This window comes from Perissodus microlepis, chromosome 13, assembly GCF_051167445.1.
Source record: "Perissodus microlepis isolate ML-2025 ecotype Zambia chromosome 13, ASM5116744v1, whole genome shotgun sequence".
NCBI classification, from domain to species: domain Eukaryota; kingdom Metazoa; phylum Chordata; class Actinopteri; order Cichliformes; family Cichlidae; genus Perissodus; species Perissodus microlepis.
Genome location: NC_140473.1, coordinates 10,824,506 through 10,851,881, shown reverse-complemented (window position 1 = coordinate 10,851,881; position 27,376 = coordinate 10,824,506). Strand labels below are relative to the sequence as shown.

Here is a 27,376-nt window from a genome sequence, read left to right as displayed (position 1 = left end):
TTTACATTGAATTTATTTACTGTTTTATTTATTAGATATTTAAACTACTTGAAACTCAGTTAAAGTCTCATTTAAATGCATAAATATTGACTGATCCTCATTAAAGAACATCAGACAGTCACGTTATTTGTAAAGGGAGCAAAAATAAAAGAATTTAGTTGGGGTGCACCCTAGCGGTTAGTTTGTGCAGTACATGGAGAAAACAAGGGCAAACCTCAGGTGTGATAATTAGCAGTGAAAACTTCTACAGATATCCAAACGTTTCTTTTAAAGAAGCACAAAGAAAGGTGGAGGAAGCGGCTGGACATTGTTTTGTCAGATTTCTTTTTCAAATATTAATAATGACTTCAGTGCGAGTAGCAGTCCGAGTCCGTCCATTGAACAAAAGGTAGGGAGAATGACTTCTTTTATTATCCACCAAGCTTTCAAAATGGGCTGTGTGTCACCCCCATACGCTTTTCACAGAGAAAAGCAGTTATCCTCGAAGGTGATAATTCATATGAAGGAGAAGACAACAACCATTCAAAAGGTATAGGTCTATTATCACAAAATGAAACGCACTATACTGCAGTAAATGAAGTTATTACTGAAAGTCAGCGGTACCTGCGTTTATAATTTTAGCCCACCGTTCGAGGGGACGAGCTCAAGGGCGTAGGGAAAACCTTTTCATATGATTTTTCATATGACTCATTTGACAGAAGAAGTCCCACGTTTGCATCCCAGGAGAAGGTATCTGGATTGTTCAATATCTCACCTGTTTAGAGATTTTATATTCCTTGTGAACCTTTAGTGGAGGTTAACGACCACGACTTTAGTGTGAAAGAACTGTTTTCCTCGCTGCGTTTTCCTCATTTTTAAATAATCTTTTCTCTGCTGCCTCAGATCTTCCGAGACTTGGGGTTTGAAGTCCTGAAAGCTGCATTTGAGGGTTGCAATGCCTGCGTGATTGCTTATGGGCAAACAGGCTCAGGGAAGTCCTACACTATGATGGGTCCTTCAGTAAGGTCTTCTATTAACTTGGCAAACATTGTAACAAAAGTTTAAATGCAATTTATTGATGATTTGTGTGGGGTTTTTTTTTCATTAAAATGTATTTTTTTAGCTTCCAATCTACTGGCAGGTGACAAATTAAAAAAGGAAAAGGGGAAAAAAAAAGACAACCTTAAGTGTCTTTGTGGTGTCCCGGTACCTTAATATTGTCTCAAGTCTCTCAAAGTCGAATTGAGGGAAACCATGGATCTCAAAGATGCTTATTTGGTGCTTTCATTATGATGACAGGGATGGAGAGCTCTGTCACACACATCAGTCCAAACTTTCACATAGAATTAGTTTGAGAGCTGGTAACTGTAAAGGTCACAGCGTACTATTCACATTCATTCATTTTCACACTGTTTCTGTGAGTCATCGTGCCCTGTGGATAGGGACTGAATCCCTTCACTGTAGGAGTCAATGGTTCAAGTCTGTTCTTCGACATGCCATCAATAATTGTGATAAGCCCTTTTTGAAGGTGCATGCCTTTCATTCAGTTTTTTTTTTTTTGTCCATTTTTACCAGAATAATGTGAATAATTTGTGGTGAAAAATTGCATTTCATTTTTTTTAGTTTTGTTTTTATTCGAGGTACAGGGCCTAATTTTCACGTCTCATTTCAAAATGCATGCCGAATGTGACCTGTAAATAAACCCGACCATAATCAGGGAATTATGGGATGTCACAGCTCTTTACAGATAACACTGCAGTAGTGCTAACCCCACTGTGCACACAGCACTGACTTCTCTCCGCATTAGAGGCTGGCTGATAGCGGCCTCATCAGGTGTGTTTGTTTCTCCTTACTAATCAGAAAATTTGATGAGGCCAGCAACCCACCGCTTTTTTTTTTTTTTTTTTTTTTCCTCACCTTGCGCAGCAATGGGAATTTCACATTATCAGTGAGGTTTCAGCTTGTCTACCAGGAGACTTTTGCAAGGTCATCACCAGAGCTGCTGTCAACATCCCAGATAATTATATATGGCTTTTAATGCTTACTATCTGTTACTTTGTAATTAAAACAAGAGGGCATGTAGCTCAGACTGGAATTGCTTTTATGCTTCAGTAATTCTATATCAGGATGAGCTGTTTGTGTTATTCAGCAGACTTTGCATATACTGAGTTGTGGTCATGGCACAGCATTACATAGTACGACACCCAAATTAAAAGAGCATAGCAGGAGCATAATTCTCATTTTAAAGTGTCTGTATCATCTTGTTTCCTTTCTAATGTGTCAGCACGATAAAGGTTTAATCCCACGGATCTGTGAAGGCTTGTTCTGGGAGATATCTCACAGGAGCAAGAGCGACGCCGTGATGTTCCACACGGAGGTCAGGTAAAGAACCATCACACTTAACTTTAAAACATGTGCTCAGAAATCATATTTCAGTAGAGAGAAACTTATTTTTTGTCAGTGATGGACCTTCAAGTTTTTTTTTTTTTCCTTATTATTTTTATAGCCTCTGACAGTGGACTTGTTTCAGGTTGTCCTGACAGACTTCAGTGTGGCATTGGATACCGCTGACCACAAAATGTTATTAGAGATTAAAACACAGCATTGATAATAAAGAAAATGTGCTCCAATGGTTTAAATCTGTCAGATTGGAACTCATTAGCAGATTTGTGCATGTAAATTGGGAGTCTTTAACACATGTAGCTTGGTCATTGTTCCCCAGGGTTCTGTGCTGGGACCATTTATATTTACATTATACATGCTTCAGTAAATTGCTTCAGCAGTATCATTAGAAGGCATAGCATAAGTTTTCATTGCCATGCAGATGGTACCCAGCTTTCTTTACCCATGAGACCAGATAACAAAAATCAGTTATTAGGGTTAGCTTAATGACATCAAGGCCTGGGTTACATTTAATTTTCTTCTAAATTCAGACAAACCCAGTGTTGCAATATTTGGCCCTAAAAAGGAATCTTGAGGAATCTTGTAGTCCTTCAATGCAAAAATTAAATATGTTGGACTGCTTTCTGACATTTGTGTAATATCTCTAAGATTAGAAGGATCCTGCCTCAGAGTGATGCTTAAAAAAAAAAACTAGTTCATGCATTTATTACTTCTAGGCTGTACTGCTGTAATTCATTATTAAGTTGTTCCAAAAATTTCCACCAAAAACTTCAGTTTATTCAAAATGCTGCAGTAAGACCACTGGCAGGGACTAGAAAGCACATTTCCTCTATATTAAGTTCTCTTCAGAAGTGAATTTAATATCCTTCCCCTGCCATATAAAGTCTGAAATAATCAGGCCCCATCGTATCTTAAAGACCTCATACCATCATATTATCCCAATAGAGCATTTTGCTCTCAGACTGGCTCACTTGCTGTTGTTAAGTTTCTTAAACTGGAATGGGAGGAGGTAGCACCTTAGCTTTCAGGCCCCTCTCCTGCGGAGCCAGATCCCAGTTTGGTTCCGGAGACAGTCACCCTCTCTACTTTTAAGATTAGGTTTAAAACTTTCATTGTTAAAAAGAACTTTTTCCTTCCCACTGTCACAAATTGCTGCTCATAAAGAGTCGTCTGATTGCCGTGGTTTTATTCAGAATACTGTAGGATCTTTACAGTTTAAAGCACCTTGAGATGGCTCTTGTCAATTGGTGCTATATAATTCAGCTTGAGTTGAATTGAAATGAAACTTTATATAAGCATTAATCTCAGAGAGAAATGTCAACCAGTTTGAAGGGAAACAAATTTAAAGAGGTGGTTCTGCTTTGCTGGGCAGGTTAATTATCATGCAGAATGTGGAGAACGAAGGATATGAAGCAAAAACGTGTGCAATGCTGTTTCACAAGAGACATGGAGGCCAGTGAATTAAAATGATATTAAAAAGACTTTGAGCATTAAACAGTTTTATAAAACTACTGGTGTTGCTGGAGCGCATCTGGATACAGACTTTTTCCTGTTGTTTATATGAAACTATGTACTTTGTGCAGAGGTCTGTTTTTAGCCGATGGTAACTCGACTCAGAAGTCAGAGTGATGTGCCGTGATGATTCTTATTGAGTTGTTCTTGATTGTAGAATATAAATGAGCCAGCAGTAATAAAGGGTAAAAAACCCATTCCCGTTCATCATTATTCTCACTTTGCTGGAACAGTCACATCATTTAGAAAAATTGAAAGGCCTAAATGTAATGAAACCAGAAAAGGGCAGAAAGTTTTATTGCTATAACCCTGTAATGTTCAAAATCCCAGATGAAATCTAGTCTCATCACAGTGTGTTTTATGTCCCAGCTGTTCCCCTAAATTATTATGTTACGAGATTAGATTGCTGCTTTTAAGTCAAACTACTTTGAAATCATTGTTTTGCCATCTGTTTGCATGTGCGCTGCTGGCACATTATTTGCGTTTAAATTAACTCTATAATTGGATTTTATTTGATCGCGTTTGCTTGTCCGTGTTTTTTTTAGAATATCTTAAAAAGACTCAGGTACAACATTTGACAATTAACACATCTGTACTTGTTCTTTTTTTTTTTTTTATAAGCGAAAGAAGCTGCAGAGCTTGACTTTGTTTTTTCCTCAGAATACATAAAAATAAAACAACATCAACAACAAAATGCTAAGTTTGCTGTCTGAGTTCTCAGCCCTGTGCCGGGAAAAAACATACACGGCTACATTAGCAGGGCATGGTTCCTCCCATTTTATTACTGCCATGCATGCTTCTCTGAAGCCTAATTGCTTTATGCCCCACATTGTTTTTGAATCAGACACTAGTCCCATTGCGTCTTGCACAGATGCACCATAACTTTAATTAACCTCTTAGGACCTGGCGTCCACATATGTGGACATCACATTTTGGGTTATTTAGACCAAAATACTCAGTTTTGCTCTACAAGGGCCTGATATCCACTAACCAGGACATTATACTGCCACTGTTCTATCAAAATTTCAAATGAATATCCTCATATGTGGCTCTGATTTTTCTCAGAAACAAAAATTAGGTAAAAAAAAAAAAAAAAATGGTAATTCTTTGTTTTGATATTTATCAGGTCCCAATCAGCCCAAATATCAAAGAGAAATTAAAAATGCATGCCGTGGAAGAGTTCAGGTCTTAGGAGGTTAAAGCACTCTGTCAAACCTGCTTTCCATATTTTTCATTATTTCTTTTGCCAGTACATGCAGAACGCCATAAGAACAACCACTTGGCCTCACTGTGCATCTCTTTTCTTAGAGAGTTAATAGTAACTTTGTTGGTATTTGGTAGCACAATATGCAGATTAACAATGAAAACAGATATTCCATTGCATCTTTGTCACCTTTTTAAAATAAATCATGGTTCTACATTGTATTTTTATCTTTGTACCAGCTATCTTGAGATCTGCAATGAGCGGGTGCGGGATCTTCTCAAAAAGAGTGCATCACCTACAGATGATGGGGGCTTGAGCGTGAGGGAGCATCCTAGGCATGGTCCCTATGTAGAGAGTAAGACTGTTTTTATCCTGTATTCTATGTCCATCCTAGCTGTGTTTGCATAAAATCTGATGCAAAAAATATATATAACTCATAGATCTGTCCAAGCATTTAGTACAAAGCTACAGTGAAGTGGAGGGCCTGATCATTCTCGGCAATGCCAAGCGCACCACAGCCAGCAGGGGAGTGAATGACTTCAGCAAGCGCTCCCATGCCATCTTCACCATAATGTTCACCCAGGTGAAACACAGTGCTTGATGTTTGAATTTGGCCAAAGTAAAATGTTTGCTAGAGATCTTTGGGTGTTAACAAAAGCCGTCCCCCAAAAACACTGAGACTTTTATGAGATAATGAGACCTGATCTGTTGTGGTGTTATTTTTCACAAGCTTTCATTTTCTCTGTTTGTGATATCACTTATACACGGAAGTATATTCTTCTGTGATATTGCCTTTTTTTGGTTTCCTGGGACAGGTGTGGTGTGATGCAGAACCGTTATACGAGACAGTGAGTAAGATCCACCTGGTAGACCTGGCAGGCAGCGAGAAAGTTGATCCCACACGCACAGTAGGAGGCAGGTTGAAGGAAAGTGCCGACATAAACAAATCTCTGGTCACATTGGGACATGTGATCTCAGCTCTAGGTAAAGGCAGTCAGTCATTTTGCTGTGGAATTACTGTTTGGGACCTATTTACAACCCTATTTTTTTTTTTAAATTTTTTTTTTCTTAGCTGTCAAATCAAACTCTTTACATAGAAATCTATATGAAAGATGGATGTAGCTGTGCAGCAGAAGGGCTCTTAGACCTATACTTTTTACAATGGCCAGCAGAGGGCGACTCTGCTTATTTTTTTAAATGAGGTTTATTGTTGAGATGTTTGTGGGATGCTTCCTTGATCGGTGACCTCAGTAAAGACTTTAGATGGGTTTATGTCTCAGTCTTTACTTTCAAGGTTTATTTACTGTAACATAATATTTGTTTTGCAAATGACAGTCAATTACAGGATTAAAAAAGGATATTAAGCAAGATATGCTTAGACATAACTTCACTGACCAGTGAGGGATATCACATTGGCTGAATTTATCTTTTAAGTAGTCAAGTAATTTAAAACAAAAACAAAACAAAAAAATAAACGACCCTTGAAATTATGGTTGAAATGCATATTCCATTGATAATTAGATGCCTTTTTCTGAAGAATACATATTTAGTAGTGAGCATTTAGTTCTCAGAATTTATATACAACTTGTGGATGAAACATTTTACCTTTCTAGTATTTGACTGAGTACTTTTTTTGTTTTTGATACTCTCAGCTGACCTTGGTGTAGGAGTGTCAACAACAAAACAGATCTTCATTCCTTACAGAGACTCTGTGCTGACATGGCTGCTAAAAGACAGCCTGGGTGGAAACTCTAAGACTACTATGATAGCAAGTATGTATTACTTAATTCTTACCTGTTTTTGATATTGGAAGCATTATTAACCACATAATTCTTTTATTTTCCATCTTCTGTTTTCACACTCCTCATGAACATGTGTCCCTTCTTGATGACCCCCCCCCCCCCCCCCCCCGGCAGCCATTTCTCCTGCTGATGTGAACTACATGGAGACCCTGAACACTTTGCGTTTTGCCAGTCAAGCTAAAAACATAGTGAACTCTCCCACAGTGAACGATAATGGCAGTATGAAGGTGATGAGGGAACTGCAGTCAGAGGTTACCAAACTCAATCAACTACTAAAAGAAGCCACTCAGGTCCTGCATATGCTCACATTCACAGGAGTCATAAACATCTTATAGTGTTTCTTGTTCAAAGCTTATATTGTAGGTTGTATTGTTTTCTTGCTGTTACTTTAGGTTGGGCATGAGGTGCCATTATCCTTTGTGGATGTAAAGGAGGAGCTGAATGAGACAAAGGTGAGTCATCCTCTGCAGAATAGAAATGAAAGGCATTTTGAAGTTCCCTTTTGTAAATAATAAACCTGTTATTTCTGCAGTCCCTCCAGGCAGTAGCATTGACCAAGAACAGAAGCAGCACATGGAGGGAGACACTGAATATTCTGCAGGTACAAAAATGATTCATTCATGCATTTAAATATGAATGTCTGCTTGAGAATCCTCGGGGCCACTTTACCATTGGTTTGTTTGACTCACAAATGCCAGCGGGTTATATTTGATTCTTGGATATGAGCTAGAGGATAATAAGACCGGAGAGAAGTACTTGTTGCCCTGCATTGTTCCATTGAATGGGTTTGTTGTAGTTCTTCCATTTAATCAGATGTACAGACAGCCCAAACCCCTGTACCTGCTTTTCTTTTGCACAGAGTTGGGATAAACACTTTAGAATAAAATGTGAAGCAGTTTAAGAGTAATGTTAAGCGCCCTTGCTGCTTACCTAATTTTCTATGTCGCTCTTTGGAATTATTTGTGTTATAATAAATTATGTTAAGAAAGATATAAAAAAGATTCCACTTAAAGTTTGGAGCAGAAAAATATGTGATTAGAACAGGAGGGCACAGAGTATAGAAAAGGTTTTTAACACTATTAATCAGCAAAGCAGCAAGCTCCCCAAAGCAGTTTTAGTAGGTTTTACTGCTTGCAGTGAGGAGATCCTGCCAGCTGGTGTCACTGCAAGTCTTGTGAATAACTGCTTCACAGGGAGTAGACTCAGTCTAGCATTTAAATAAAATTTTTACATCTATTTGGATGCAAGTGGCATCCAAAAGGGGAGCTCGTATAATGGTTGTAAAGTTGGGTTGCAACAGTGTTTGGGGAGCCTTACAAAGAGAAACAGAACAGATATGTCTTCTCCCTCAACAAATATGACTTTTCTGAGGCAAAAATGGGGTGGCAGCAGCTTCGAAAGACTCCAAGGTGAAACAAAAAATGGCAGCAATGCCAGCCGAAAATGAAACTTAACTCTGTTCCTCTGAGTTTATGCCCGACCTCCCAAAAAACACCAAATGTCGTTTGTTTGGGTCTCCTTGTGTTCAGCCAAGAAGCGTCTTGCATTATGCATTCAACCGTGAAGCGTGCCAGTCATGAAAAGTATGGCGTGACCTCTTGTCTCTGTCATTATACGTGCTATTAATGCGTTCCTTTTAGTGGTTTTTCATGGCGTTAAGCTATTTTGTTGTTTCAGATTTTAAGTGATGTCTGAATATGTGTGTGTCAGCCATTAGTAATGCAGCAGCAAAGTAAGAGGTTTACTTTGCTTTTATGAGGACATTGTGTAAGGATTTAAATACCATGAACATGAATGTCAGCTATATGTGTACGGTGAATAATTAACATTCTATTCAGATGGTGGTTAGTAGGTGACATTTAGTGGTTTGACAGCCCTTTTATTCCCGGGCATGTATTGGAACTCATTAGCTTCTGTCACGGATCCTAATTAAGAGGTCTTGATTATTGACATATGGTACTTTCATTTCTGTCTGTCCAGCATGTTAATTAGAGTTACTGTGGTATAAATCTGTTTGAGCATAAAGTTATCACTGCTCGAATATGCAAAGGCAACATCACCCATCCTTTTTTTTTTTTTTTTTTTTTTAAACAGCTGTGCTCATTCATGTAGACACATTGGTTAAAATGCATGATACAATGTGACACCTAGGTGAAAAGGCCAGTGCACTGGTGACCAGTAGGCACATTTGTGTTGGCGAAACTCTAAGTGTTTGATGATTGACTTTATGGATTTGACATTTGTCTTCTTGTGCATTTGCATTCTGCCTGGGTGCAAAATGATAAGTGGGATTCCTGCATGGAATGCTGCAGATATTAGAGGTGGAGTCTGTACTAGGATCAGTACAGCGATGCACCTCAAGTGCAAATGGAAGATGGTCATTTTAAAATTCAGCAAAAGCACCTAAGGGAGGGGGAAAAAAGCTTTAGCTATAAGGTTGAATGCAGATGCAGTATGGCATCAACACGTTTCATATGAGGAAAAAGGGTTGGAAATGGGTTTTATGTACATTACCTGTTCTGTATATCTAGCATATGGTTTTTAATTTAAGAACCGTCTTCTCCACATCTCCAAGTTTCATATATTTTGTGTTTAATTCAGTTCATCCTGTTGCTGAAAGCTTGATAAGAATTTCTGCTCAGGCCTTAAGGAGACAAGTTGACCAAGAGCGGTGTAAACAGAATTTTGAATTCTGTATTCAAAGCAGATTTAGAATGCAAAGTTATTCATCGTCAGCTTCCCAGATTGGTTACAGGGCATGTGGGAAAGAGAAAGTAATTAATATGAGATGGATTCCGGAGCAGCCTCTTACCAGACGGAGGCGGCAAGAGATTGAGAGAACAAAAAAGGCAGGAAGAGGGTAAAGTTAAATGTTTTACTGCAAGGAGGGCGGTGGGGGTGGGGGAAAAAAAAAAAACCTTAAACAAAATTATAATATACACACACACGCACAGATATTTGTAAGTAGTTCCTACTTCATGAGCAGAATTGCACCCTGCTCCCCCAGCCAACCTTTTGGGTCCCCTTGTAACACAGTGTTGTGGGAGGGACTTCTATTTCAGTAAGATAAAATGAACCACGGCTTTTCTTTGATCGTCGTAGTCTCTGCATTTCCCAGACATGCTACAATCAGCACAACAGCACAACTTAAACCCCGCTCTGAGCCTCGCTCTGTTTAATGTGCATTTTATTTGTAGTGTCAGCAGTTGACACAATGTAATTATTATAGCATTTCACAAGCTGTATAAGCCTTTCTTCACATGTGGGCAAAGCTTGGCACAAAACTGAGCTGATTTTCCTTCTTCTTTTTTTTTTTTTTTTTTTTTTTTTATTATGTACTGAGCATAGTTAAAACAAACAAAGGTGTTCTTAACTGACTCCTGACAAATCAGCTGATGACAGTGCTAGCTCATTGCATTAATGTACACCTGCAAACCACCAGTGTTAATTTTGTCAGCAAATTTTGATTCAGTTTCAATCATAGCCTTTTGTTAAAACGCCTTTTTAGTCGTACTTTAGGCATCTGAATTCTTTTAGTTTACCAGAGATCATGAGATCATTGATTATGAAGTTGATTTAAAATATAAAGTGTTTAAGTTTGTTCTGCTTTGACCTGTGAGTGTTGTTCCACAGGGTTTACAGGAAGACTTATTTTTCTTGACATCAAACGCAAAGTGTCCATATGACTTCTCTTCCTCCCCAGTGTTAATATTTTGTTTTCGTGAGAAACTTTGAGCATGGGAGCTAGTTGTACAGTTTACAAATAGCGCCTGGGGGAACTAACCCGGCCTGCCTTTCTAACACAACTTAATTAGTTCTGATTGGATCTCATTTCTCCAGAATATTTTCATTTCATTTTTGTTGTCGATGACTTCATGATAGTTTTTGTCTCTTACTTAAGGATTAGTTTTTATTTAGTTATCTTTATTTTGAAATTATTGGAGAACACGCAAGCCACTTTGCAACCTACCTCAACTCCAGGTACTGCAGGATTGTCTGACACTTGCTTGCTCCGTTCTGTGCCAGGTCTTGCTGCTGCTCTCCCCACCTTTTGCTTTCCATTTATGCATGTGGAAGGAGGAGAGGGCCGTACTGCCAAATATAAATTATGCAGATGGAAATAACAATCTGTTTTTATTATAGCGGTCCTGACTTCACCTCTACACTCTTCTTGCTCTGTCCCTAAAATCAGTTAAACTTGACATATTGGCAAGATAACAGTTAATGTTGCTGCAGTCTCCTTGAATCGGTGAAAGTTCAGCATGTTATGTAAAGCATTGCATGTGACAGCTATTGACTGCATGAATGCATGACCACATGCTGATGGCTAGAAGGCATATCAGGCTAATAAAACAACAGTTGATAACCAGTTGGTTAAAATTCAGCTCTCACATATAGTATGCTCCCAGATAACAAAGCATATTAAAAATAAATCACTTTTAATGAGGTGCCAGGTCTCTTTCATTCTTATTCAATTCTTAACTAGCATTCATTGCAAACAAAAGGCTTTATGCCATTTGAAAACGTGCCTTTCTTTTACATGTCATTTTAACTTTTAAAAACACTGCAATCTGGGATTTAACCTTTTTAATGTGACAAAGAAATCTAAATGCCATTTGTTTTTTCATAAACTGTTCTGGCAAGTTACTCCACTTGACAAAGAAGGCGGAAAAGACGATTGGTTGACTGTGTTTTGAAATGCATATTGTCTAAGTCGGGAACCTGACCTGTCAAAGTGCTGTAAAGTCCATTAAAATTCTACCCAACCACAAATGATGGCTTTTAATGGAATCCTAAATGCTGCCCAAGACTGGCTGCTGGTCTAGGCCACGGTTAATTACAGTATGTTCACCAGCTGCCTGAGTCTGAACACAGAGTGTGTCCTTGCGTTACACACAGAATGACTGGGTGTGGTGAGGAGCAAGCGTCTCTTTTATGTGTGTGAATGTGAGGGGAAAATAAGAGGATCTCATCTGTTCCTGGTGTCTGAGGAAAGTGGACACAGTGCATTAATCTGCCAGGCTGCTCCTCACCTCCTAATGAAGTCTGTGAAAAATCCCTTTTAATTAAGTACAGGGGCTGTGGTCGATACCTCTCCTTCTTCATTAGAAAAAAAGGATTTCTTCCATCTCGCAACTGCCGATGAGAGAGGTGGTGCTGGTGGTGGACGCGTCTCTCGCTTCACGGTCCAATCTATTCGATAGTGCAGCAGGATGAGGTTGAAAGTTACTTTTCCTAATCCGTGGCAATGTGAGGCAATGGTCCACCAGTTTAACAGGAGGATACTTGTCACAGGGCACTCATGCATGGGTAGACTCTGGGTTATTCAAGAGCAACAGCCATTACACTGCGAGGAAAAGGTTAAACGCTTAGAGTGCTGAGTTTCTCTCTTTATTGCTCAGTTCTGTGTCATTTAAACCTACAGTTCATCCGAGGCAAAGTGTTAAATTTCTTGTTTTATAATTTGCAAATGAACTGCTCTGTGTATTTACTCAGTCAGCAGCTTGCCAGGGCTTTTCTTTAACTGAACCATACCTTTTTAGTCAAGTAAAGAATGGAATTATACAAAGTAAAATGAATATCACTGCCTGACAGACACGTATGCGGTATAGCTGTCTGACTAATGCTGCAACATTTCCTCTGCAACAATTGCTGGAGGCAGTGAAGCAGAATATGAAGCAGATCAGACTTTTAAGTGTAGCTTTCCTGAGCTTTAGAAATGGCTTTTGAGGATTAAATTGATATTTCTACCTATCGGATTTCCATAGAGAACACTATCAAATTACTGTAAAATCTGTTAAGGATACCTCTGCTAAATAATAAAGTAAATTCTTATTTTTTGACTTCTGATTTAACTAATGTTTTATCTATAACTACAGTGCAGTAATGATCCATAAGTTAAGTGTGGTGATTTCTTTAATGCTGTTCACTAATTGATTTGTGATTTTATTTTATTTATTTATTTTTTATTTATTTATTTATTTTACATTTGTGCCGACTCATGCAATGTTTTATGGTGGAAAAAAAATTCTAAAATAAGCACAGGCATTCACTTTAGTGTGACCTTACATACAATACTGCTTTGGGCAACACTGTAAATTGAAATGAAAGCAGTGGAGGTTTGCCATCTTCAAGTAACGGCAACATACTTTACAAGCTCTATAGTATTTTGATTGCCCTGTACCACTAAAGGCAACAGCACATGTTATAATGCCCACCTGTGTGTGTGTGTGTGTGTGTGTGTGTGTGTGTTTTGGGTGAGCAGTATTGCGTCTGTCGCGCTCGCTGATCACGATGTACAGTTTGACTCTCGCCATGATAATCTAAATGATTTATAGTGTCTCTCTTGCCGGTAGCCAATCTGCTGTTTCATGGTGACACATGGTTGGAATGCTGCAATTCTGCTTGGCCTTCAGGCAAGGAAGAGCAGTCATAAAGAATTCAGCTTTCTGCTGGTTGCCATTAAATGTCTGTCAGCATTTTTATTTTATATTGTATGCCACTCCAGCTACAGGCTATTAAATAAGCTTTTTGTCTTGTGGTATGTTCCCGTGTGCTCTGTAGGAGGAGACGGTGACTCTGAGGAAGGAGGGGAGTGGAGTGGTGTTGGATTGCTGTTTGCCTCACCTTATCGGTGTTGGTGAAGATCTGCAAAGCACTGGAATCGCCCTCTATTACTTGAAAGTGAATAGTTTGTTTGAGCTTCATATTTATGCACTACTCTTGATTTAATTGGAAAGTGTCTCAATTATTTTGTCACACAATAACTTTTTGTGTATTTTTATGATCTTCTAATCTATAGGAAGGCAGAACCATAATTGGAAGCGGCAAAGCGTCATGCACCCAAGATATTGGTGAGTTGGGGTTTTAACGACATGCTTCTTACTTCAGATTGCCAGCTGCTTTCTTATACTGACTTTCACAATTGTACTGTAGTGCTCCATGGGCCTGGGCTCCTCAGTGTGCATTGTGTGCTTGAGAACATTGCTGGGACTGTAACCCTGTTCCCTCAGGATGGTGCACTGTGCTTAGTCAATGGCTCTGTGGTCACTGATCCTTGCCAGCTGACTCAGGGTAAGCAGTTCTGTAATATTTAATTTACTCTTGACATTCTTTAATGAACACTGGTGCTGGAAATCTATAAGAAAAAAGATTTCTCTCTCATTCATACATAATTGTTTGGCTTGTGGGAGCCAATACGACTTTCATCCATTTTGAATGCAGTTATATATGATCGCTGCATCACATCTTCAAATGAAATCCATTTTATCTCCCCGGTTCTCCTACTGCCGTGCACTCGGGGCATGAGCGGATTCTGAACACAGCTCTCCATAGGGCAGATGCCATTTCTTTTACTAAACATTTTGAAGGGCGAGAGGCCCCGGACAAAGCTCCAGACAAAGCCCCAGGCCCTCCATTTAATTGGCAGATGGAGTTGATAGGGCCGACAGGTTTGAAGTGGGCCAGAACATTAACCTTTCAAAGGACAGAGGCAAGCCGGGCTGGAACTCTGGCCCCCCTGAGCCGGCACTTCTTGCCAGGGCTGGGAGCTTTCACTGTTTCCTGCTTCCACATCCCCGTTGCTCGGCTTTTGAGAGATAAAAACTTTAAACAGAGCCAGGCAGCACAGGGCCTGGCTATGCTAGTCTCTTTTATAAGCATTTCAATTTATCCAATATCCCCTTCAGAAATGGCTGCCTCTGAACCTATTTTCTTGAACAAATGATAGTAATTTTCAGCCCAACAGCAGCTGGATTCCATCACAGGCTGCTCTCCCAGGTACTTTGTCACTCGTCAGAAGTCATTAGTAGTAGCAAGATTAGTATTCGCTCTGCTGAGAGAGGAGAAGGAAAAGCAGGAGAGACCTCGTGAAAATCTGTGGATATGGCCACATGAACGTGAGTCTGATATATATAAACTCCAATATCACTTCAATTTTATAGCTTTACAAGACTTCTCAAGTTTCCTTGGACCATTTTCTCTGGTAAATTATCCCCCTGGTCTTGTCCACTGCCAATCATGTTGGGGATTGTGTTCCTGATGGCAATTCATTAACTCACCAGACGAAACTGTGTGGGGGACTTTTGTGCTTTCTGTCGAGTTTCTCCAGTGTTCAGTGTAGATATGGGTCACTGCTATCCCACAACGAAGGGAAGAATCTCATGGCAACAGAAAAATTATGCATTATGCAGACTCAGACTGTGCCACACCTCCAAAGGTTTCCTGGCAGATTTGTCACCAGCATCTGTCATTTCGACTGTACCAGTTGTTTTCCCTATGAATCGCATCATTATTTTTCTTTATTTATTTATTTTGGACACCAAATAGTAATGAAGTTCATAATGACTAGTTAATTGGTATTTTCCCATTTTCTTTTCATGTATTATCTCTTTGGGCTCCTTTTAGGTGCCATCATACAGTTGGGAAAAGGAGCTACACTCTGGTTTAACCAACCGACTGCTTCCCAACTTAGACTGAAATACCAGGTATGGTAAAATACTAAAAACCACCGCATGCAGAAAAGATCCCAAGTCTTCTACTACTAGACTTTTTCTAAAGTGTAGTGTCTCTGGGGGGGAAAAGTGCCTCAGCTGCATTTTCTGCTGGTAATGTTGTAAAAGCAAGTGAACATCATGCTCTTTGTTGCCATAACTACCTGCTGTAATGCCTGCTACCTTTGACAAATATTACTCATATTGATATCATGTTCAAAATCTACACGAGAAAGTTCCACCGCACCACCAGTGGGATCCATATGCCTTTGTTTTGATCAGAATATTAACTATGAGCTTTTCAGTTGGAGCAGGTTTTTGCTTGTTTATATAAAACTCTATTTTTTTTTTTTTTGTTTTGAATAATTGGCTCATATCATGGGCAATATGTTCCCAACTTTAGAACTTTCTCACGCTAGAAAAGCCTCCTGCTGTTCCTGAAAGGAGGCCAGGTGCAGTGCCTTTCAAAGCTGGCTGCTATTCGTCCTTTTTGCAACAGCTTCCTCTTGGCTTTTAGTATTTTTAAAGAAGCATTGTGTGAAAGCACAAACTCCCTCACACTCTTGGATGCTGCACACACTGATATATTACTGCAGAGAAAACAATGTAAAGCATTCCTGAGAAAATCTATTGAAGGCATCTTTTTAGTTGGTGATAAAATAAATGTAAGAAGACTTGAATACATTTCATCCAGTATTAAAGTAGAAAAAGTTGACGCTATTAATCAATTAAAAAGTTAACAAGAAGGATGTACTCGACAACTGAAAGTCTGCCACAGCATTTGTTACTGTTCAAATTTATTACGGTTAATTCAACTGTAACTAAAAACTGAAACTGGGTGTGAAAAACATCCCAGTTAATGAAATGAAACCTAAACATTTTAACAATATGGCTTTAAATCTCATTTATCCAAATATTGTAAATGCAACATGCAGAATATGCATGGAGTCTGTTGCAAGTGCTCAGTTCTTATCCTCACTGTTCTGAACATTTTTAAACTGCATATAGCTACAGTCAGCAAATACTGATGCTAAATTAGTTTAAACTGAATGAAAAATAAATACCAGTAAATTAAAAACAACTCTAACCATCAACACTGTGGCAACAAATAAATTGTCTTTTAAAATGACAGAGCAATCTCTCATTTACGTTTTATTTTCCATATATATTTAGAGCTATGCTGTGAAATGAACAGTGTACAATTAGCATAGAGTCCTTTTGACATTTTTGTCTTTTACATGGTAGCAGGCGTTGGGATTTATTTTACGCTGATCAACAGAAAAAACATCTGAAAATGAATCACTATGCTTGAGTTATTTCACTCATGCGGCCATTTGTAGCTAGAAGTTGAATGTGGTGTGAGTCCTGGTGTGTTACAGATTCTTGTTAAAATCCTGTATGGTGCAGCTGCTGCTGAGTAGGTTTCCAAGGTTCATCTATTCAAGATATGACAAAACGTCTTTGTCACAGATTTACTCAAACCACCTCAAAAAGGAAAAGTAAGGTTAGTTATTTAAAAATGCGAATACAGTGTTTTACCTTCTATATGTAAAATAAAGACTCTATTCTCTGTGAGCCTCTATATGAGAAACACTAGGGGAGCATGTTAACAAAAGGAGCTCTGAAACCATTAGATGACGCTGAGAGACTGTAATGTTGCTTGGCTGCTCACTACTCAAAGCTTTATAGCACAGTGAAATCATGATGTCATGACACTGAGTGGACATTTTCAGACCTAGTCTCCAAGAAGATCATAATGTTGCACTTGGCTACACACAAGTGTTGAAAATGTAACTAAAGCATACACTCATTTCACCAACTTCTCTCTCAACGTTTGTGTTTAAATGTCACATTTTTGGGTTTTGGACAGTTAAAGAAATGTCAGATGTGGTCCACCTTAATGTAGTGGAAAGGTGGAAGAGGGCTGAGTTTCTCAGGCTGTCCATGGAGCACTTAAGGCACCATACACTGAGCCTCTTTAATATTGAAAACTATATTTGTAGCTTGGTGTTTTCAGCCAAATAAACTGGGGTATGAATAATTTTATAAGCGTGATTGATTATCAACCCTGGTGTTTTGAGCTTCTAATGAAATGAGTAGTACAATGTTAATGTTGCTAAAATGATCACACTAAGAAATTGGAACTTTTATTAAAGTATCAGTGCTCAGTAAAGTTACGAGATGAAAAAAAAAAAAAAACCCAACTTTGTCAGTGAAGGGACTGTCAAGCCTGCAACTTTGAGCACCCTGTGCTTTATAGCATTTCATGTTGTAAAATTGATTCACACACCATTTTAGACACAGTTGTACTTCTGGCTTTTGACAGCTCTCTGCTCTTTGCATTATTGAAAGCGGCACGCTATTACAGCCAAGTAAAGCACCGGCATCCAGGCCCCGCTGTGGTTCCAAGGAGACTCTTTAACATTCATTTTTAACATCGATTCTAAATGAGATGGTCTCAAGAGTTTCACTTTCGCTTAGTCTGAGTATGTGCTAGCACATCTAGACTGTAGCCTGTATCTGTTGTGTAAAAATATATATATTTTAAAGTGTTCTGTCTGAATATTAATACAGTTTTACTAAATATGGAAATTGTGTTGAAGAATGAAATACTTTGCGTACTACCACTTTATTTTAGCCATGTGCGATGGATTCATACGGTATTTTTCTATTACCTGTTTAGACATTTCTGCAAACACTAAAAATGAAGACGCATCAACTAAACCTCTGGTCAAATGCAAATGTAACATAGGCAGCTATCACTTGTTTCTTATACCGAGGCAGATTTCAGTGCTGTGTCATTCTGTTGTCTGCAGAGTGGATTGCCATCTGTGTTCAGCCCATCTGTGACTGACTCGTCCAACTCTACTGAGAATTTGTCCAAGGCGATGGTGCAAAATCGATGGTAAGACATATGCAGACATGTGTAATGGCTCTCTGCACTTTGTGAGCCCAGCATAACTGCATTCATTCCACTTCAATCTCCGCAACGTGCCTGCTTATTGAGCAGCATTCATTGGGCACACAGACCAAATCAAAGCCATAAATCATGGCACCATTTCTGTGAGGAGAGGTGGGAACATACAAAAAGCCATTCTGTAGTGCTTATTGCTGAGCCCATGGAAATCAGAGCAGGCAGCTCTCCTACAACCAAGGGCATGTCCGAGAATTGCACCTTGATCACTAGGTAGTGACCTGCCCAGTGTCCCATTTTCAAAATTACTGCAACACACTTGAAGTTCAGCTCCCCTGAAAATTCCCACAATGCAGGGGAGGAGAAAAAAAAAAAAAAAAAAAAAAAAGAGCGGGGGGGGGGGGTACATCTAATGTTCATTAGTAGTTATGCAATTTCCCTTGTTTTACTCCATCTGCAGCAGATTCTTCTCTTGTTAGGCCTTTTTTCCCCACTTTCCTCTCTGTATCATCAGTAATGAATGATCCAAGTGGTGTTTGATTTCTTTTCTTTTTTTTAAAGTACAGTTCACTTGCTTCAAACCGTTCTGACTTCTATCATATTTTTGGCATTTATTGGTATTTGATTTGTGAATTTGGTAGAGTAAAGACTGTTTTAATGAGCAGCAGTGATGCAAAATAGCAGCCTCGTTTCTAATTTTGAATAGCTAACCAGGTTTGAGGTTTGACTATATGCCATCAAAAAAAAAGGGTACTTGCACTGCAGCTCTTTCCCCTTCTTTAAACAATAGCGTACCATGATGTTTATCGGCGTTTGGTAAGGTGAAATCTTCATGCCCTGCCACTGCCTTGAAATTGTGAGTGTTCATTGATGCCAGTGTCTCAGTGTTCAGTGAATTAATGTCCAAAATCTAATTCACCACCTACTAACACTCTGAGCGTTTTGAGAGACATCCCTGGTCTCATGATCTGCTAACCCTGATGTTTTACAGCATGTGGAGCTGTCTGACACATAATTTCCTTCACACCGCAGTATCCCCATCCTACTCATGTGATTAATACTGCTTTCAGTCTGACACCTGCTTCCCGATCCACTGGTCTGGTGATGTTTGATTTAGATATGAAAGGGTGAATACACATGTATATGGGTTACTACACGGCTTATGTTGGCGGAATAGTGTCTTCATTATCCTACATCAGAAACTTGGTCTGTTGCTAAAGGGAGAAAGGAAGTCAGTCGTGGTGAGTGGTGGAGATGGATTGTCAGTGTTCACAGCAGATCAGAGAGAGACTGTCGACAGAAGGAAAAACTCATGCAATGCATATGAGGCACATTGCAAAATACACTTTGGTTATTGGGTTCTGCTCTGGGTGTCAATTAACACGCATCATAAAATATTAAATGATGTATTCATTGTATTTAACATCGCCTCCTCACCTGGCAAAGTGCCCATATGCACTGTTTGAGCATAATGGTTAAGATAATGGTTCAGTGAAGGACTTTTTTGCTTTGTATTCAGATATGTGTTCAATCTTTTTTCTACTTCTTATTTGCATAGCAGAAACTCCCTCGCAGCAAGGACAGAATGGATCTCACTTTACTGAGTCATTTTGGAAATGATCCTGAACAATAAATAAGAGCAAATCATTTAAATTCAAATGCTGGCTTTGGAGATCTGTTGGGGTCTGGGAATGACAAAAGCCATCAGTGAAAGGACTTGCAGCTACTAGGGGAGGTGCTCTGTTGCACCAAAAGCAATCTGTCTGTTCGGCTGCTTCGGTGGGATTGCACACTTTTGAGAGCGCTAATAATTTGGGCAGGAAGAGGCTTAATGCATCACCACATCGTTTTGTTTTCCTCACCTGGCTTTGCCTCCAAGAATAAGGTAAAATCACCTCTCCAGATGTTGTGACAAACCTGCATAATAACATTTCAAACTCAGTCCTTTCATTGATATCAAATTCCTAATTGAATATGATACAAAATTGGCTACAAAATTAGATGACTTTGTAGCCAGTTCAGATGTTTGAAGACTAAAATTACTCCCGTGTTTTTAAAAAACAGCAAAAATGCAAAATCTCTCTTCACTAGCCTTTTCAGGGATTTGGAATAAATATTAGGTCTAATTTAATTTTTCCTGTTAATCAATCTACACACGATTCTGCACAAACTCAAAGCAAGAACTGTTCATGTGTTTTTATAATTTAAGAAATACTGAAAATATTTAATTTACAGGGTTATTCAGATCCTTTGGGCTTTGATTCATCCTCCTACCAGCAGTCCTTGAGATGCTTTTACAATTTAGAGTCCATTTGTGCTTGATTGTATTCATCGGACATGAAAGGTTTTTATGAAAGACCTCACATTTGATGGTTTAGGTCTTAAGTTTTAGGGCAAACTGGGACACAAGGTCAAAGTATACACCTAAACCTTGTGTAAAGGCACAGAACAGGCTATAACAAGCTGAAGTCTTTATTATTCTCCAGTGGAAGAAGTGACAAATGTGCTTGGTTAGACAAGCAGCCAGGAAGACGGTGGTCACAGTGAATGTTTCAGAGTTTGTGTGGAGACAACTGTCATTGCATCACTTCACCAATCAGTCCTTTATGGTAGAGATGGAGAACTTAGTCCTAACTGAAAGGAACGTAACAGCCTGTTGTGAGGTAAAATACAGCCGAATGCCACGAGCACCAAAGTCCTTACTCACCATCTATTATGGGGCCAACTGTTTATAATCTAACAAAACGGCCAAATACAGATGAGAAAAACCAAGTGTCAGTGGAGTCTAGTAGCCCGCACAACAAAGGAAGGATATAATACGGTAGTTACACAAAGATGGTTATAAGTGGTTGGTCTGTACAGCTGTAGAATATTAAGGCACTTTATGATTATGTGTGCACTTTAACATTGTGGTCAGCTAAGACTGGGAAAGTGCTATATAAATGCTGACTATAATAGACTTATTAGGACGTCATTAAGACCTGTGGTGAAGGGGGTAATTATGGTTGCTTATTCTGTTAAATGACTGGGTGTAAAACCATTTTAGCCTTATTCTTTCATCTGCAGTTGTGGCAGTATTAAGTATCAAGAGCAATTAAAGAAGGGAAAACAAAAATAGAATTTATAACAGTAAGCAGGCTAAGCTGTTTCACTAGGAATGGTGATGTTATGAGTTTGGTCCGTAGATTGTGATATCGTTCTTGTTTGTCTCTTCTCAAAAGCAATTTGTTCTGAAGCAGATAAGGCCTGCAGCATAAGTTACCCCGCTGTACCCCTGTTAGCACAATGGTAACTTGGTGTACTGAAGACCTGTGGTTGTGATTTTTTTTTTTTTTTTTTTTTTTTTTTTTTTTTTTTTTTTTTTTTCTCCTTGCTAAACCCCAAATCCTCTGTAGTACAGGCTTCTGAACTGGTGATTCTCATCCAGTCACACTGAACTTGAAAGATTCGGGAGAGAAGAATGAGTCTTTCAAACTAAAGGTGTGTCAATATGCATAACGCTCAAAGCCCTTTGCGTGTGGATTATTGAAGAAAAATGGACTGTATCCATTTGAAGATGAGGCCAAATGTAGAAAAATTGAAAGCGTCTGAGAACTTTCCAAATGCACTGTAAATGTCATGACTTGAGCTTTCAATATGTAGACATAAGATGGATATTCCTAGGAGAGGCAGGAAAAGGGCCATGTTGCCTGTAGAGGCCGGGTCATATGCTTTCATATTGTGTATAAATCTATGCCCATAAGACTCACTCCTTCCCTTGTAAAAGGGACCCCACTGTGTTTGATTCATACTTTATTAAATGGACTGTGTAGCAGAGCCACAATTTTGAAGTCCAAGTTGAAATGCAGCCATTTCAAACCCAGAAAGTCTGGACTGTGAGCGCTTCCAGCGATGGAACCAGCCAACTGGTGTTTGACCCGAAACAACATTTAATGGCCCCCTATGCTCTGAAAGTCCCTTATCTGACAACCCTCTCAGTATCCTCCATCTCTGGTCAGAAGGCCAAGTGCCAGCGTTTTTCTCTCTTCCATTTTTGACCACTGACAAGCTGCTATTACGAGCTTACATCACCTGAAATGGTATAATTTCACTGGTTAAAGTTCTTCACTTTGGGAGCTCCTGTGTAACTTAACACTTGTCTAGCTCTGAATGTCAGTTTGTTTGTTTGTTTTTTTCATTTTTTGTTCTTCTGTTCACTTTAAGTCATTAAGTCAACAATGAACATTTTAGTTTTAAAAATGGCCGCACAATGTATTTTTACCTAGATTATACTATGAGATCTGATACAGGGTGCACGTCAACTGACCTAGGACTTCGTATATCACAATTCATAAAATCTGTGGTGGTGTCTGTATGACTACGTGGGTGGAAACAGAGCTTAGCCTGTGGGTTGGATAGCAGCAGGTCCAGGAAAACGGTGGGGAACGCAATCAACACAAGGATTAGGAGGCCATGGAGGAACAGAGGGAAGCAACAGGGAGGCAAACTGTACTTTGTGGTGGTGTTAATGAATCAGTTTCTGTGTACCGATTTTATGAAGCCATGTCACAGAACTCTGAGCCTCTGCATGTGAGCTACAATTTGTGAACAGCAGGAAACGCTGATTGCGAAAATGTGGTCAGCTTGGGAATCCCAGTACCTGTTTTTTCTTTTTTTTTCCTTTGGTGAGCAAACATCGCAGAGTACAGGACATCCTCTCTACTGATCCTTAGGATCTGCAAAAATCCTTTAATCATCAGCAGGACCTGCACTGTGTCCCCCTTGTTGATGCTGTCAGTGCTTTACTGCTCCCACTTGCACCCTTCATCAACCTGCTGCTTATATACAAATCTCAGCCAAAGCCAGTGTTTACTGTCAGAAGTCTTTCTCAGCTGTATATTTGGTTTCTGCTCCTCCCTCTGGAGTGCTGAGTATTGTATGTAAATCCTCAAATCAACATGCACAGATTCTATTTAATTTCACAGCTAGTCGAGTGGCTCTAATCTCATCCAGCCATTTGGGCTGTTTGCTTTTCAAATCTAATGGATGGGTTTTGTGAGGATAGGGTCGGGAGGGTATTGCAGCCTTGTCTTTCCTATGCAAGCTGATGTCTCCAGTGTGACACTACAGCAAATAATTAAATTGCTTCTTGAAAACAAAGACCCTAGCAACACATAAGCGTATAACTGCAGCTGTATTGTGCTCCCACATCCTCCCATTGACACACAGTTTTTGAATATTGTTTATGTTTGCTGTCTCTTCAGCCAACACATCCATCCGGCTAAAAATACAGAAGTAATGTCCAAAGCCTCAAGCATCTGTCTTGCCCCTACCCCAGCAAAAACGTTCGTGACTACAGTATGTATGCATATTTTTATATTTATTTTTTTTTGTGCAGTTGCCAAAAAAAAAACCCAGTCAAACTTAATGGAGGGATTTAGTCATAAAGCCGCTGCTGATTTCTGCATGGAATTAGATATGACTTAGTTGTTTTGTTGTTTGTTTAAGGAAATGTATTAAAACTAAAACACAGTGTGCCAATAGTGAGACTTGGATTTGCAGTTTTTTGTTTAATGCAGTGCTACATCGTCGCTGTACAACTGAAGTTCTAGTCCCTTTTTAGTGTCAGGGCAAATGTCAATATCCACCCCCTCTCCAGCCAGGCTTAATATAGATTTTTATGAGCCATGAAATACTTTCTCTTGCTTTTTTATTATGCACATATTTAATGCCTATTAAACTTTCCTTTAGAAGTTTCAAAGAAAATGACACTCATTTCGTGAAAGCATTTTGCAATGAGAGTACACTTGTTCTTCAGTTTGTTTTCCTATGCATGTCTCGATTCAGATATAAATGAATACACATGTTTTAAGGAGAGCTTATTGAAAGTCATTTTTAAAAATGTCCTTTTATTTTCCACATACTCAATGTAAACTAGGACACTGGGCTACCTAGAAGACGTTTCATCTCACACGGTAGTTTTGAATCGGATGGAGAGAACCTGCAGAATGGAGTAAGCGCCAGGGATGGCCAGGAGCGGGAGAGGGACTTGTGTCATAAATCAGGGCCTGGGCTCAGGTCTGAGAGGAAAGCTCAAAGTGGGACTGGAGTTGCAAGCTGTAAGGGAGAAGAGGGCTGGTCAGGGGATGACAACCTCCAGCAGACAAGTGTCCTGGGCCTGGGTGATGGATGTGGCACAAAGCCAGAGGGGAATGCTAATGAGATCCAAGATGATGGCACTGACTGCTACAAGGGGAGACCTCGCTCTGGTGGGAGCTCATTAAGCGGCATCTCCCACCTGCAGAGCAGCAGAGGAACCAGCTCCATGTCTATCCTCCCACAGAGCAACACTCATTCTCAGCTTGACACAAAGCCTCTTGACAGTCACACAGGCTTTTGTCCACCCAAAGAAACCACCATCACGAAGGAGTGTAGCTGTGGAGAGATGGATGAATCTGAAAATTTAGAGAAGATCCCTGGAGTGTGTGCGACAAAGGCTGCAGCAGCTGCAGTTCAGAATTTGAAGCTGAGCTCTTTGTTCAGCAGAGTTTCTTGGATTGTCCAGGATGCAGGACGTCTGCTTTGGAGCTCTTCCACTGTATTGCAGCAAGTCACAGAATTCAGATTTCAACCTGTTGGGGCTCGCTGGTCAAACAATTTTATCTCTCTGGTAAGAGAAAGCAGTGTTCTGTCTATTTTAAGGGACAGCCGTGTCTTCTCCACATTTAGAAGCAGCTTTATCTTCTCTCTGTTAAAGGACAGTCACATTTTTTCCATGGTGAAAGAGCTGCCTCTCATACAGCACGTCCAGATGGATATAATTCAACTCCTTCAGTCTGAGGAGGCTGCTCAGATGATTCAAGGCTGCATTAATCCTGAAAACGCACAACTCCCTGTCCCGACACAAACACAAACCCTGAGTAAGGCTGATGAATTGCCAAATGATGTACAGCTTGTCTCTGGGGATATCTTGAAAAGGAATGAAAGTATGTGGGATATGGAGTCAACACGAAACATGGTTGATGGTAATGTGAAACAAGGAGATGAACTTATTACAAAGCGGTTGCAACTGAAGCACAGCAGTGTGAAAGAGGTTACCTGTGAACTTAAAAACTCAAAAACAGTTCAAATTTTCATTCAAACGTTGATAAAATTTCCTGATTCCCTTGCAAACCTACAAAATCTGCCACCCCAAAGCATGATGGACCATCTACAGTCTGTCATCTCCACTTCAGGCCTCCCAACTCAGAAGATTCTTACTCTCTACTGGCTGAACGTAGCTAAATGCAACCAACCAGAGCTGCAGTCTGCCCTCTTGATCCTGATGGAATCTGCGCTTTACACACTAACCTCTGAATCTGGTCTCTTAGTTTTGTTCCATCACCTCCCTTTGTGTCAGTTGAAGGACATTCAGATAGGCCTAGCAGGCCAAAGTCTGCGTTTGATAAGTGCTACAGAAGAAAGCGCCCTTGTTGTCTATACCTACAGCCAAAAGCATACTCAGTTGCTGTGTAGGGCCATACTTAATATCATCTGCCCTGGGGACTGCAGGGTACCTCAGCACCCACTGCTGCATGGCAACTTAGCAGAGATGTCTTTAGGCTGGCGGGTCAGTGTACCTGAGCTGCTGCTGGATGCTGGTTTAAGGGTTTGCTGTCAATTTCAGAAGAGTCTTGCCGATCTGATATACCTTCTTCATTGTAACATGAATCACGAAACCACTCTGGGAGAGGTGCAGCTGAAACTTTACACAAGTGTAGCAGTGCATATCAGTCCTAGTACCCACAGTAAGCATGTGGCTCAGTTTTTACTTACAGATACACACCTCGGTCTGGTACGAGAGGATGCTGTCTGTCACTCCCTTTCACACTCTGCCACCACAGCTCCCTGCCGTCCCCACTTCCACGGCTTAACTCTTCGGTGGTGCTCGGATGTTCACTGCATACTGGTGCACGACGAAAACGAGAACCGGCCTGTCAGGCTGGATGTAATCTTTGCAAAAGCACAGGGCAGGGGTCACCCTGAAAGCGTGACTAAGGCAGCTACCCCGAGTGCACATGCTTTAAATTCATCTCCGCTTGCAGAAGTGTGGAAATTAACTTTCAGTTGCTCCGCTGAGGCAGCCCGCCTGATTAATCACTTGTCAAATGTCTGATCAAGGACTGAACGGCCAGTAATGAACAGCCCAGCTTGAAAACTCACTCACAGGGAGCAAAAGTGCATCCCAAGCAGACAGTGCAAAGAATCATTTTTTTTTTTCGCTATGAAATTACAATGAAAATGTGAAGTTTGCTTTTTTTAAAGTTTGTGATATTAATGTTGCGTGACTTTGGCACTTGGAAGATTTTATCTTTAAAACGCTTGAATTTCTTTCTTACATTGATGTCTTTAAAAAAATAGTTTGAAGGTCTAGCACTGAAGATCAAAGAAGTGTGCTTAGCAGTTTCATTTGTTTTAATAGACATTTTAATGTTTTTGAAGGCTTTTAAATGTCTCGTGTGACCAAATTCTTAAGATGACTTGCATTGTTTGTGTATTTATTATTCATTTTCAAAATTCTAATATTTTATATTTTTCAATAAATCCCTGGATATGTTAAAGTAAAATCAATGCTTCCAGAGTTTGTTTTTTTACCACTTAAAATGCAGCTGAGCTCTGATGGTTGAGACTTGAAATGCAGACAGCAAAAATAGCTTGATGCATTTTATTGCTTCCTTTAATGTCTGTCATTTTGTCTTCCTATCATCTCTTTTTGGCTCTTTGTGTCTCCACTCATTTTCACTTTCGGCCCAGTCTCTTTACTTTGCATAAACCTGTGCCTGTGCCCCCACTGGATGTAGGAGTCTCCACTGCAACTGAGCAATCTGTTTCTGAGGTCAAGTTGTATTTGTACTACCTGTACAATTGGTCAATGGTTTTACTTCTGCCAGTCAACACTGTGCACTTGATGACAAGCCTTGTAGAAGAACTAAAATTACAGATTGGTTGCTCATGCTGTCTCCCCGGGAAAGAACTCAAGTTTAAATCACATTTCAAGGGTTAAAGCCAAAGATTGTGCTCCTTTTCTTGACTGAGTGACCCCATCCAAGAA

General features: G+C 39.7%; 1 protein-coding gene across 1 annotated transcript; it reads left to right on the top strand.

The window, feature by feature from the left end:
* The first annotated feature begins 196 nt into the window (after positions 1 to 196).
* On the top strand, positions 197 to 26,878 carry kif16bb (kinesin family member 16Bb). The gene is made up of 19 exons (XM_084949479.1): positions 197 to 388; positions 466 to 529; positions 622 to 729; positions 883 to 999; positions 2,264 to 2,361; positions 5,338 to 5,453; positions 5,539 to 5,681; positions 5,914 to 6,082; positions 6,751 to 6,870; positions 7,015 to 7,190; positions 7,293 to 7,352; positions 7,433 to 7,501; positions 13,465 to 13,584; positions 13,703 to 13,754; positions 13,837 to 13,974; positions 15,307 to 15,386; positions 18,209 to 18,297; positions 23,550 to 23,643; positions 24,224 to 26,878. The coding sequence occupies exons 1-19, from the start codon at positions 342 to 344 to the stop codon at positions 26,438 to 26,440; spliced, it is 4,077 nt and encodes a 1,358-aa protein (XP_084805605.1). The 5' UTR covers positions 197 to 341; the 3' UTR covers positions 26,441 to 26,878.
* The last annotated feature ends 498 nt before the right edge of the window (positions 26,879 to 27,376 follow it).